General features: G+C 43.7%; 1 protein-coding gene across 2 annotated transcripts; it reads left to right on the top strand.

Moving 5' to 3' along the window:
• The first annotated feature begins 232 nt into the window (after positions 1-232).
• LOC123398448 (biogenesis of lysosome-related organelles complex 1 subunit 1) lies at positions 233-4,197 on the top strand. 2 transcript variants are annotated; one of them, XM_045092918.1, is made up of 3 exons: positions 233-451; positions 546-751; positions 4,002-4,197. In XM_045092918.1, exons 1-3 carry the CDS (start codon positions 337-339, stop codon positions 4,107-4,109), a joined length of 429 nt encoding a protein of 142 aa, XP_044948853.1. In that variant the 5' UTR covers positions 233-336; the 3' UTR covers positions 4,110-4,197. The 2 variants fall into 2 exon arrangements, with proteins under 2 accessions (XP_044948853.1, XP_044948854.1); XM_045092919.1 differs by lacking the exon at positions 4,002-4,197 and adding an exon at positions 3,353-3,602 and having other exon boundaries at positions 250-451.
• The last annotated feature ends 9,594 nt before the right edge of the window (positions 4,198-13,791 follow it).

The following is a 13,791-nucleotide window of genomic DNA, read 5'->3' on the forward strand; positions in this document are numbered from 1 at the left end:
AGATTACATACGGATGTATATAAACATATTTTAAAGTATAAATTTATTCATTTTGCTTCGTATGTAGTCCTCTAGTAAAATCTCTAAAAAAACTTATATTTAAAAACGGAGGGAGTACTGTTTATATTTCAATCTCTGCTAGCGGACACTGACGGGCCAAGTCATTTGTGTGATGTCTGTAATTTGTACCCACCAAGTTACATGGGCCGTAGCCCGTAGCAAAGAACAAACTGGCAAAGAGTATCGTCGGATGACGGGGTGTGGAAGACGAGAGCTCAGAGTCCGTCGTCTCCAAAAAAATAAAAATAAAATAAGCAAGAGCTCAGATCGGAGAAGATGGAAGGAGCCAAGGCAGCGGCGGGGCCGGCGGCGGGTGGGCGGCTGGAATCGGCGCTCCTCCACATCATGCAGCAACACCACCACCAGTCCCTCCGCCAGCGCCAACAAACCGGTAACAATAAACCGACGATGTATCCAAAATTCCTAATCCGCCGAGCAAATCCAATCTTCTCTTGCTGAACTATCTCACACGCAACGCGCCGCAGAGAGGGCGAAGAAGGACGCCCTGCGGAGCGCGGCGCGGGTCGCCGGTCATCTCGTGGAGGCCGTCGACGGCGGGGTGCAGGAGCTCTTCGTCAACGAGAAGCGCATCGAGCTCGAGGCCCGCGCGCTACTCGGGACCATCGCGCGGTACAGGAAGCAGAGCGACCAGTGGCTCGCCGCCACCAACGCGGTCAACTCGGTCCTCAAGGTGTGTATGCTCTGCTGCTGCCCTCCATTTCTCTCGTGTTCTTGTTTAATACGCACGTTTTGACATTATTATTACGGAGGTGTTTGTTTCAGAAATTGGTAACGCAAATGGTAACGAATTCAGATTGCGCTGGCAATGTAAACAGAATGAGGAGAAATGAACTTTGTTTGTTTTGTCAACGTAAATGGTATGCCTTTACGGAGTACAGTGTTTGGTTCGAGAAATTGGAGAAAATTTATCTGTACAACAACCCTTGCAAGCAGTGGGCTAAAATCCAAGAATAGAATCAATCAGGAACAAATCTAAGCAGGAGGCTGAGGTAGAGGCGAGGGAGCGTACACAATACAGTTCGCCGGTGAGTTTTTTCTGCTGCTTCGACTCTGCCACGCCCACGCAGTTCATGCACTAGCAGCCATCGTCCTTGCCGGAGCTCCTCTGTGGCTGGCCGTCGAGGTCCTCCTGCTGCATCTCGCTCCCCTTCTACCCTGAATCCTCCAACCTCCCTATGCCGGCTCTGTGCAGCTGCTGGTGCTCTCCGCCTCCCCACGGCCGCTGTGGCGTCCTCATGCACCGCCACCAGATTGAGCGACGCCGCAGCGTAGAGCCGCCCAGGTCCAACCGGGTCAGTTGCTGTCGCGTCCCATGTGACCACAGGCGCCTCAGCCTCCTGCCACACGTGTTGAAGATCTTGCCTATGTAGAGAGATCGAGGGGAAGAAGAGGAGTCCTTTCGCGAGGGGAAGAATGGGCTCAGTCTGGTATCGACTGCATCTTTGGTCCTTCAAATTGTTGGTCATGTCTACAATGGTCCCAAACTCACAAACTGATTCAATACAATCCTGGAACTTGCAAATACAGGCTCAGTACAGTCCTTAATCTCGGCAAGCTGGTCCTGTGCTACGACAACGCGTACGTGTGGTGTACGTCACGCCCGCCACGTCAGTATAGGGCCCAGGGCCAGCCGATTAACTGTCTCGCGGCGCCGATTCCCTCCCGAAATCCCTAACTCGAATCCCCACTTTCCCTCAGCATGGGCAGCAAGAGCGAGTTCTCCATCAATGGTGAGGGTGTCATCGGCTCCGCTCCTGTGGTCGCCGTCGGTGTCTCAAGCCGGAGCTTGCGCGCAGGAGGTATGGCTATGTGCCTCGCGCGCACGTTCGCTGTGGATGTGTTGCAGGCATGATAACGTCGACGTGTGCTGATGACGACGGCATTTGGGGATATGGCAGTGATGCAGTGATGCCGGCCGTACTTTTAGCTGCCATCGACCAGTGGTGGGTGCTCTGCCATCCGTGATGGTGATCCTGCTGCCTACCGTCGAGAGTTGGGCATCGACCTGACGCCCGTGCACAGAAACAGCCATGTTCTGGGCAAAGTTGAGCAGTGGCTAGTTCTGAACTTGTGAATGAATATCAGGCTATGTATTTGTCAGTATTATGCATGTCAGATTAGTGAACTTGATGGTCAGCTATTCCGTGAACTTGGTGGGCGCAGGTACCGGCCGGTCTTGTCGTCGATGATCGGCGAACGCCGCCACAACCTGATCGCAAAGTTTCAACTGCAATTGGAATAACTGAATATGCCCACAACTTGCGTCGGATGCCCGCAAACTACTCCTAAGCTGGCGTGTGTTTTTTTCCTGAGACAACCTAAACTGACGTGGCCGATGCGGTAAGCTGGGCATACGCGAGACGTACTCTAGCCGTAGCCCAGGACCGGTTTGACAACTTCGAGGACCAAACTGAGCCCGTATTTAAAAGTTTCAGGAGTGTATTAAATCGGTTTGTGAGTTTGGGGACCATTGTAGACATCGCCAACAACTTTAAGGACCAAAGATGCATTTTACTCGGGCGGTATCAGTCGAGAGTCGCCCTGGGATTCGTTTACGTGGTAGTATGTGATTACGTTCCAAAATAACCAAACACGGGTAAGGGTTTTAGATGACACTGTAATCAGATTACGGGCAAAACAACGTGAACCAAACACCCTGTGTTATTATTGTTACAAAATGGATTTGCCTAATCACATGTTTTGTTTCTCATTACCATGATATCCGTTGAAACATTATTATTATCCGCAAAATGGATGTATGATTCTTTTTTGCTTTGAACCGATGATTCTTTTGTTCGGCATTACCCATGATATTCGTTGCGACAGTTCAATAGGGGATCCTAATTGACATAAATAATGTAGCTGACGATCCAAAATAAACAAAATTAATTTGGATCGGAGGGAGTATCTTGTAATGTTTTCCTTACATAACCTTTGCCTGCAGTAAAACAAAATCCTACCCTTAAACTGAGTAGTGCACGAATCTAGAAAGGTGAAATGCCATAAATAGTTTTTTTAATCTGGTTGGCTCTTTTGCCCCAAAATTATCATCGGTGGATAACACTAAGCTCAAGATGATAACTACTCCCTCTGTACCACAATACTTGTTGGGGAGAACTAATCTAGTTCTTCCCAACAACATGTATTTCGGAACAGAGGGAGTAGATACTTAATAAATTGAAAGGTGCAGTGCTGAACAAACCACATAATTGTTTTTCGCAGCTATGTGCACTCGTTATTCTAAAACATCCATTCATGATTGTTTTTATAGGAAATTGGAGACTTTGAAAACTGGATGAAGATCATGGATTTTGACTGTAAAAGTATAAATGCAGCCATTCGTAACATTCATCGGTCATGATTTTGTCCGGTGCCTGCAACTATAATGCTATGGAGCGTTTCTTCCTTTTTTATATATAGGAAATTTCTTGACCGAAAACTGGATGAAGATCATAGGTTGTGACTGTAAAGGTATCAATGTAGCCATCTGTAATATTTCTTAGTCACTATGATGCTACAAAGTGTTCGCCCTGTTCTCTTCTCCGTTGGATTTTTTTCCTAGTCGTGATCTCTCTGGTACAGAATCAATTAACCGGTGTGTTTCCGTTTCGAGAAAAAAAACTGGTGTGTTTGTACTCATTCAGAAAACCAACTCTTACCAACTTTTGTACTGGAATGCTACCTTGCATTCTCGAGTTCTCGATATTGATGATATACATATATTCTGAAATATATCCATTGCTCGTATTGCATCCATAAATGATTAAATATAAATAGAAGGTATGAATCTCATAAAGAATACTTCCTTCGTTCCAAAATAAGTGACTTAAAAATGACTCAACTTTGTATTAAAGTTAGTACAAAGTGACTCAACTTTGGCTTTGGTTTTACATGGTGGCACGAACGTCGCGGCAATGAAGACTATGTCAATCAGAGAAGGACTGGCTCTGGCAGAGGACCTTCATTTGCACGACATCATTATTGCTTTGCAAACCTGGGAGCTGATGGTTTGTAGGGGCCGATCCTAAGAGAGATTTCTGCTCTGGCCTCTTCTTTTAATTGTAAAATTACCTTTGAAGATAGAGAAGCTAATATAGATGTCAATAGACTAGTTAAGTTCTCGTACTCTTTGGATCAGGGGCGACATGCGTGGTTGCTCCACCCTCATGATCCTTTTTTATCCCACCGAATGTGAAGTTTGATTAATAAAGTTAGTGTTTTCCATCCAAAAAAAAAAAAAGCTTATTCCTCAACAATGAAAGGGGTTTTAGAAGGTTAAATCAGGCCCTAGGTACGCCGATTCCTAAGAAGCATGACGCGCGCCATACTGCGCCTAAGATCGCTTTCAAATTGTTGGCATCAAGACTGAGCAGAAGAAGCATGGGTGTTAGAGCAACTCTAACGGGGAGCAACTCTAACGGGGCGATCCATTTCGTCCGTCGCCGTCTGTTCGGATTTGCGCAGACAGAAAAAACGGTCCAACGCGTCGACCCAAACGTATATCCGTCCACTTTTTGTCCACCTGCCGACCCATTCTCGGCCCAATTTCGAGCCTGATTTGGGTCGGTGCGGACACAAAGCGGACACGGACGACGCCCGCTTTCTCGATCCTTGGTCCGCCATTCGGTGGCACATTGGTCGTCCTCCACCCCTACTGACAGCCCTGGCAGCTCGCCCTCGCCTCGCTCCTAACCTCGTTGCCGGCGCCGCCCAGTTCTGGTGCCTCCTCCCGTACCTCCCCAGCGCCTACCCACGCCGCCGGCCACATCGCCGCCCGGGCCACCGCAGCTTCCGTGACCCCAATCCGCCGTCGCCGGTCAGCTTCGCCATGCACGCCTGCAAGCTGTTCGACAGTTTGCCTCAAGGTATAAAATGGACTGCGTCGACGAGTTCTTTTTCCATAATGTTCTGTGCGACTCCGACGATGAGGAGATGCTGCTTGTCGTGTTGGTCCATGACCATCTTAATAGGCAGCGGTCGTTGTTCCGAGACTCGATTCCGAGGCATGTTCCGACGTTGAATCGCAACCGAGAGAGCGGCCAGTTCCTTCTATGGAAGGACTACTTTGACACAAGCAACCCGTTGTTCAAACATCAAAAATTCCAGCGTTGTTTCCGTATGTCTAGACGTGTTTTCAACCGGATTCGAGAGGGATTGGTCGGATACGATGATTAATTTGAGTGCAAAGAGGATGCCATTGGAAAGATTGGCTTCTCATCTTATCAGAAATGCACTGCAGTCATCCGGATGCTTGTTTACGGAGTACTCGGTGATCTTATCGATGAGTACATCCGTATGAGTGAGTCTACATGCCTAGAGTCGTTGTACAGATTCTTCAAGGCTGTAGTTGCAGTCTTGGCCCTGAGTACTTGAGAGAGCCGACTGCTGTAGACACAACCCGTTTGTTGGTGACCAATGCTAGCCGGGGCTTCCCAGGGATGCTTGGCAGCACAGGCTGCATGCCTCGGGAGTGGAAGAATTGCCCTACCGCTTGGCAAGTCCAGTATAAGGGTCACGTCAAGGCTTGCACTGTCATACTTGAGGTTGTGGACTCTCAAGATCTCTGGATCTAGCACTCTTTCTTTGGCATGGCCAGATCACACAATGATATCAACGTGCTTCAACATTCGCCGGTGTTTTCCCGAAGGCAACAGCCCGCCAATCAATGTTAACATCAACGATCACAACTACAACAAAGGATACTATCTAGCCGACGGGATCTATCCAAAGTGGACCACTACTGTGAAGACAATCTCCACCCCTATCAGAGAGAAGAGGAAAATATTTGCCAAAGAGCAAGAGAGTGCTAGGAAGGATGTTGAGCGTGCCTTTTGTGTTCTGCAATCTCGATGGGGCATAGTTCGGTATCCTGGTAGAATTTGGAGCACCAAGAAGTTGTGGAAAGTGATAACTACTTGTGTGATCATGCACAATATGATCGTAGAGGATGAGCGTTCGGAACATCTCCACGATCAAGGGTTTGAGTTTCAGGGTAACAATGTGGTGCCTCGGCATGGCGGAGAAGCGGCATCGTTTGCACAATTCACCCAATTTCATCATGAAATACGTGATTTGGAAACTCATTTTCAGTTGCAAGGTGATTTGGTTGAGCATATGTGGGATCATGTTGGCAATCAATAGGTGTACTTGTAGATAATTTAATTTTTATTGGGCTTGCAAAACTTTGCTATATTTTATTTTCGATTGTGAAAATATGCTATATCATTTGCTTTTGAAAATATGCAAAATATTTGTATTTGTTGAAAACCGGCGGCGGCTAGCCGGCCACACAGACAAATATGGGTTGGCGCGTTGGGGCGCTGCCAATACAAATCATGAACTGAGCGGGCACAGAGCCGGCGGACGATTCAAGCGGACGAAATCGCCGTCCGTTTGGGTCGGCCGTTTGGAGTTGCTCTTAGTGAATGTTAATCAATCTACGTTTATCAGGGAAGGATGGAGCATTCATGACAACTTTTTGCTTGTCAGGTAGACGACTCGCAAACGCAAATTGCACCAAACGAATACCAAAGGAGTTCTACTGAAGCTAGATATATCTAGGGCTTTCGATCCTCTATCCTGGCCATTTCTCTTCGAGGTGTGTGGAATCACTAGAAGGAATGTCCAAAGGGAAATAGACTACTTGCTAAATTAAAACCTAGTTTTTTTATTTTAATGGTTGTCAGATTTTAGCATTTAGAACAAGGCATACACACTCTACACATGCAATTCTACGAGTATGGCAGCAGAAATTAAGACATGCACATGTAAAGTAAGGAGTAGAGTTTAGGAAGATCAAATACAAAGATGGACACGGTGGTTTTTGATGTACTTTCCGATAGGTGGTGCTATCGTACGTCCACGTTGATGGAGACTTCAATCCATGGAGGGTAACGGCCACACGAGTCCACGGAGGGCTCAACCCTCGAAGGGTCTTGTCTATTCCACAACGGCTGACGTCCACGAAGGACTAGCCTCATTCGGGGTAGATCTTCACGAAGTAGGCAATCTCCTTGCCCATACAAACTTCTTGGTTCAACTCCACAACACGAAGTAGGAGGCTCCCAAGCGACACCTAACCAATCTAGGAGAATCCACTCTCCAAAAGGTAATAGGATGCGGTAGCACGACGAATTCATTGCTCTCGTGCTTCAAAAGATAGTTTCCTCAATACTCAGTCACTCTCTCATAGATTTGGCTTGGATAGAAGAGATTGATTGGGTGGAAAGTAACGTGTGGAGCCTAGAAATCAAGATTCAAATGCTAGGATTGGAATACCTTGATCTCAACACATGAGTAGATGGCTCTCTCTTAGAAAAATGGATATGGCAAGTGTATGTGTGTTCTGAGTGTTTCTTCTACGAATGAAAGGTCGTGGAGGGGTATATATAGGCATCTCCAAAAATCCAACTGTTACAATATTATTGCCCAACTCGGTGAAACCAACTAGTGAAAAAAGTGGCAACTTTTGTCTTCTCGGTGAGACCGATATATAAATCTCGGAGGTACCGATATGGGTGTCCTGGGCAGTTTCCAAATCTCGATGAAACTGATTCTCAAAACTCGGTGGTACCAATTCTTGAAAATGGCTAACCAGAGAGTTGGTCCAAAATTCGGTGAGACCAATTCTCAAAACTCGGTAGGACTGATTCTTAAAAATGGCTAACCAGAAAGTTGGTCTAAATCTCGGTGAGACCAATTCTCGACACTCGATGGTATCGATTCTTGAAAATGGCTAACCTGAAAGTTGGTCATTGATTTCGGCAGCACCGAATGGAATGTTGGTGGCACCGATACCTTAGGGTTTTGGCATAGGTTCTGTGTTTGATGGAAAACGGTATTGCCGAGTGGAAAACGTTGGTGGCACCGATTTTAATGTATAGACTTTGGATAGAGAATTTTGTGGGAGATTGGATGAGTATTGTTGGTGGCTACCCCTAAGCACTTGAGCAACCAAATCATCATAGATACCTCATCCCCTTTTAATAGTATTGGCTTTCCTATGGACTCAAATGTGATTTGTCATAAAATATAAAATATAGAGTCGTGAAGCTTGAAGTTCGGCCAATCCTATTCATTTCCTCCTCCTCCTCCTTCTTCTTCTTCTTCTTGGAAATTCTCCTCACAATCCTAATCCTCTTTGTGGACTATATGTGAAATACACTATGTAAAAGTATTAGTCCAAGAGACAATGTATGTTGTCATAAATTATCAAAACCTCCAAGGGAGCATATGTGCTTTCAATCTCCCGCCTTTTTGATAGTTGATGACAACATATCCTCAAAGCTTCAAATAGATATAGGCATTAGAATATGACAGCTTTGAAAGATGCATGACTAATACAAGCTCCCCCTACATGTGTGCAATATCTTTTAAGAGATGTTTGCTTTGGACTTCATGGGCACACACATTGTAGAAGGGACAAGACAAGTCTTGTTAGTCTTGGCTATATGCATCAAACAAATGCGAATGAAAGATTTCCATTTTCAAGACTCACTCTTGCAAACAATATGTGCAAGAGACAAGAGATCATCCTGAGCAAGGATATGATGCACATACTTACCTTGAGGTTCTTGAGCATCTTAGCAGTAGGAGTATACTTGAGAAAACAATTGTTAGATAACACAAGAGTATCCTATTGTAAAGATGCAAAGAGCATCAAAAGTACCAAGACATGGAAGACATATTGAAAATAGGATTTGATGATAGATACGTCTCCAAGAATATTTAGAACTTTCTCCCCTTAGAATGAATATGTAAGATTTCCTCCCCCCTGAATCATAGCATGTACATATATGGAAGTAGGTAGGGTGAGACAAGTTCAATCCAAAGTAGTTCTTAGGTAACTCTCCTTAGGATAAGCATAAGCTTAGATTACTCTAACTCTTTGATATCTCTCCCCCTTAATGATTTTTCTCCCCGTGAATATATTTTCTCCCCTGGAAGATATTTCTTGCCTTGGAATCTTAGAAGCTTTGATATATTCCCCCCTTTGGCATTAATTTCCAAAAAGGTCATAGGGTAAGGGTTCCTTGAGAGTACGAGATCCTGGATTCTTCTTCCCTTGATGAGGGTTCCTTGATTCTCCCCCCTTGAATTTGGACAAGAGTTCCTTGAAATTTTTGTCCCTTGAGTATTGATAAGGGTTCCTTGAAATTTCTTCCCCTTGAGTATTGATAAGGGTTCCTTGAAATTTCTCCCCCTTTCTATATGGATAAGAGTTCCTTGAAATTTCTCCCGCTTTGCATTGGGATCCTAGATGTTTCCCCCCCTCTGAAATTTTGAGAACTTTGTCGAAGGAATTCCCCTTTAGCAAAAATTGAGATTATCATTGAAATTCCACGTAGCATCAAAATTCCGGAGTCCCCGGGGCGAAGTTGTTCGGTAGAACTGAGTGAATATTGGGCCTCTAGGAGAAATCGGTAGGACCGATTTTCCCAACTCGGAGAGACCGAGTTATAAACAAAAACTTAGCTTAATAAAAATGTGGGATTCCAATTGTGGGATGACTTCAAAACTCTGATAAATCCTCCATGGTCGTTTCATCAATAATGATTCTCACATATTTGGCCAACGCTATCAGAGAGTATTCAAATGATTTTGAAGAGATTTGCAACGATTTTTTACAATTAGATGAGAACAGAATGGTTCCAAGAAAGTTTGCAAAGAGAATATAAACCATACAAGAAACTTCATCTAGATGTTGGTCGATGACTAGGTCACATATATCAGAGTATATTGACTTGAAGAGCCAAGCAAGAATGCTTGATCATAGGTCATACTCATTGTTAAGCTCAAAATGGGGTTACCATTTTTCGTTAAGCATTTTAATGTCTTCATATCACTTGAGTTGCTTTACCTCATGACTTGGTGTAAAGCTTTATCAAGGATATGAGTACATACCTTGGAATGATGTTGATGACATGGCATGTAGGGGAACTTGTTTGTGGATGCTCAATGTTGATGAAGATCATCTTGAGTTGGGAGCTATCCTTGTTGTGTTGGTTCACTTTTCACCTACATAGGTTAGTCATGCAAGGAATAACATAATATACCCAAATGACAAGAGTGAATTTATTCATCAAATAGTTGTCAATGATATGATTTTTCTGCCTTCTTCCTTCATCTCCGAAGAAAGGGTTGTTGATACTTGGCCATGACAAGATTGCTTTTGATGTGAGTTGATGGAAATCTTCTAAAGTGTAGATCTTACAAGTACCTACAAATGGTTAGATGCAATACAAGGGAGCATAGTTTTCCAAGATATTAGATAGTGTCATATCAATAGCATCATGGAATAATCAAGTAAGCTCATGCCCTTGCATGCATTCGAGTGAGTCTAGGTCAAGTTTGAAGCATCAATGATGTTAAACTCACTCATCAAGTGACAAAATACTTTCTCATCAAGTGGCTTGGTAAAGATATGGGCCAATTGTTTGTTGGCATGAACATGCTTAATATTAGTATCTCCTTTACCCTATGATCACAAATGAAATGATGTCAAACTTGAGTATGTTTAGTTTGAGAATGTTGCACACGATTATGAGAAATTTTAATAGAACTTCCATTATCACAAAATAATGGAATACGTTTCACATGAATGCCATAATCCTGAAGAGTTTGCCTCATCCATAGTAACTGCGCACAACATGATCCGGCGACAATGTATTCCGCTTCGACGGTAGATAGAGATACCGAGTTTTGTTTCTTGGATGACCAATACACAAGAGATCTCCCAAGAAATTGACATGTACCCGATGTGGATTTTCTGTCAACCTTGTCCCCGGCATACTTCGAGTGGGAATAACCAACAAGATTAAAAGAAGATCCCTTGGGATACCATATGCCAAAGTTTGGTGTATGTATCAAGTATCTCACGATTCTTTTCACAACCTTTAGGTGACACTCCTTAGGTGCCGCTTGATATCAGGCACACATGCAAACACTCAACATGATATCGGGATGGGAGACACATATATATAGCAATGAAACGACCATTGTTCAATAAACGTTTTGATGAACTGGTTTATCCTCCTTGGTGAGGGCAACATGTCCACTAGTAGGTGAGAGTTTTCATACATTTGCACTCTTGCATGTTGAACTTCTTGATTAAGTGCTTGGTGTACTTGGTTTGAGAGATAAACGTATCTTCTCTCGTTTGTTTGATTTGCAAACCAAGGAAGAATTTCAGCTCACACATCATGGGCATCTCATACTTCTCGGACATCAACCTTCCAAACTTCTTACATAAATGCGGGTTAGTAGATCCAATGATAATATCATCCACATAAATTTGGCACACGAATAATTCACCATTAACTCTTTTAGTGAATAAGGTTGCATTAATTTTACCAATCTCAAAACCCTTTTCAATGAGAAACTTCGTTAGGCATTTGTACCAAGCTCGAGGGGCTTGTTTAAGACCATATAAAGCTTTATGAAGTTTATAAACATGATTAGGTTTCTTAGGGTTCACAAAGCCGGGAGGTTGTTTGACATAAACTTCCTCCTCAATTTCACCATTTAGAAAAGCACTTTTGATATCAATTTGGTAAAGAGTAATATCATGGCGATTGGCATAAGCGAGAAGAATACGAATGACTTCAAGTCTAGCAGTGGGGGCGGAGGTCTCATCGTAGTCCATACCTTCGACTTGCGGGTAACCTTGAGCTACGCCTACGAGATGTGCCTTGTTGTGTACCACTTGGCCATTTTCATCTTGCTTGTTCCAAAACACCCATTTTGTACCAATGATGTTGTGCTCGTTCTTGGGTTTCTCCATGAGTGTCCATACTTCATTTCTCTGAAAGTTGTGTAGCTCTTCGTGCATGGCGTTCACCCAATCCGGGTCTTGAAGTGCTTCTTCTATCGTCATAGGCTCAATGCTAGAGATAAATGAGTAATGCTCAGAAATGTTAGCTAAACGAGTTTTATAGCGAGTGATTCTCCTGGTTTTTATGTCACCGAAGATTTTATTCAGCGGATGGTTCTTGTCTACGTGTGCTCGAACTCATGACAGCCTTTTCCTGTTGGTTGGTGGAGCTTCCTCATCATCATATTCTTCTTTGTTATTGCCAAAGATATCATCTCCTTGAGGTGGTGGTGAAGAAAACTGAGGTGGATCATCATGATCTACCTCTTCCTCTTCTTCATCATGTCGTGTACTGCTTGTGGATGCCTCCATGTCGTTTTGTGGTTTGCCTCGTCGCAAAGTAGGAGCTTCCACTTGTGTTGGTGAAGTACTTTCCTTCACCTCCTTGGGATGAATCTTGCCGATGGACAAGTCTTGGATGGCTTCTCCTACATCATTTGGTAATTGTTAGACTTGCGAACCATTAGATTCATCAAAATTCACATCTACCATCTCTTCAACTTTTTGAGTGAAGTAGTTGTAGAGATGGTAAATGTGAGAGTCAGATCCATAACCAAGTAGGAAACCTTCATGAGATTTAGGAGCAAATTTAGAACGACGATGCTTGTCAAGACATGGTAAGTGTGAGAGCTTGATCCATAACCAAGTAGGAAACCTTCATGAGATTTAGGAGCAAATTTAGAATGACGGTGATTGTCAAGGATGTAGCACTTGGAGCAAAATACTCAGAAGTATCCAACTTGGGGTTTGTTACCAATGAGTAGCTCGTATGCCATTTTACCGAGAAGCTTGTGCAAGTAGAGTCGGTTTGTGGCGTGACAACCTGTTTCCGCGGCTTTTGCTCGAAAGTGTCTTGGCGTATTGTATTCGTCAAGCATCGTTCTTGCCATCTCTATGAGAGTCCGGTTCTTCCTCTCAACAACTCCATTTTGTTGAGGTGTGTACGTCACCGAGAAATCATGTGAGATACCCTCTCCGTCAAAAAAAGTATCCACATATGTGATCTTGAACTCCGATCCATTGTCGCTCCGAACTTTCTTGATCTTCACTTCAAACTAATTTTGGGCTTTCCGAGCGAAGTGCTTGAAGATCTTTTGTTCGTGCGACTTGTGATCATAAAAAAACCATCAATAATAACTAGACCAAAAGAATTTCCACCGAGGCTCTTGTAAGCGTTGGGACCAAAGACATGCATGTGAAGCAACTCGAGTGGCCTTCTATTAGTCATGATGTTCTTCACGGGATGACTTCCACCGACTTGTTTTCCTGCTTGACAAGCACTACAAAGTCTATCTTTGTCAAACATAACATCTTTAATACCAAGAATATGATCACCTTTGGTAAGCATGTCAAGATTGCGCATACCAACATGTCCTAGCCTTCTATGCCATAACCAACCTTTAAAAGATTTTGCAATAAGACTTGTATGAGGTTTGGATTTTTTAGTGAAATCAACAATGTATAGACCACCTCTACGAAAACCAGTAAAGACCATGTTATGATTATCTTGACGAAACACTTGACAATCAACTTTCGTAAATAGTACATTGAAACCAAAATCCGCTAATCTAAATACATAAAGAAGATTGTAGCCAAGGGATTCAACAAGCATGACATTTTGAATGGAATTATCATGAGATATGACCACCTTACTAAGACCAAATACCTTACCCTTGGAGTTGTCTCCAAAAGTCACATACTTCTGTGGTCCATGGTTTGGTGCGATCTCATGAAACATGTCTTTATCTCCGGTCATGTGATCGGTGCATCCACTGCCAAGTATCCACTCCGTTCCTCCAACCATGTAGTCTTTAAGGTTTGCCATATGAATTAGGCTC

Source organism: Hordeum vulgare, chromosome 5H (assembly GCF_904849725.1).
Source record: "Hordeum vulgare subsp. vulgare chromosome 5H, MorexV3_pseudomolecules_assembly, whole genome shotgun sequence".
NCBI classification, from domain to species: Eukaryota; Viridiplantae; Streptophyta; class Magnoliopsida; order Poales; family Poaceae; genus Hordeum; species Hordeum vulgare.

Coding starts and splice junctions, on each gene's coding strand:
- LOC123398448 (XM_045092918.1), top strand. CDS start 337: ATGGAAGGAGCCAAGGCAGCGGCGGGGCCGGCGGCGGGTGGGCGGCTG. Junction 452..545: donor CCGCCAGCGCCAACAAACCG/GTAACAATAAAC, acceptor AACGCGCCGCAG/AGAGGGCGAAGAAGGACGCC. Junction 752..4,001: donor CGGTCAACTCGGTCCTCAAG/GTGTGTATGCTC, acceptor GCGGCAATGAAG/ACTATGTCAATCAGAGAAGG.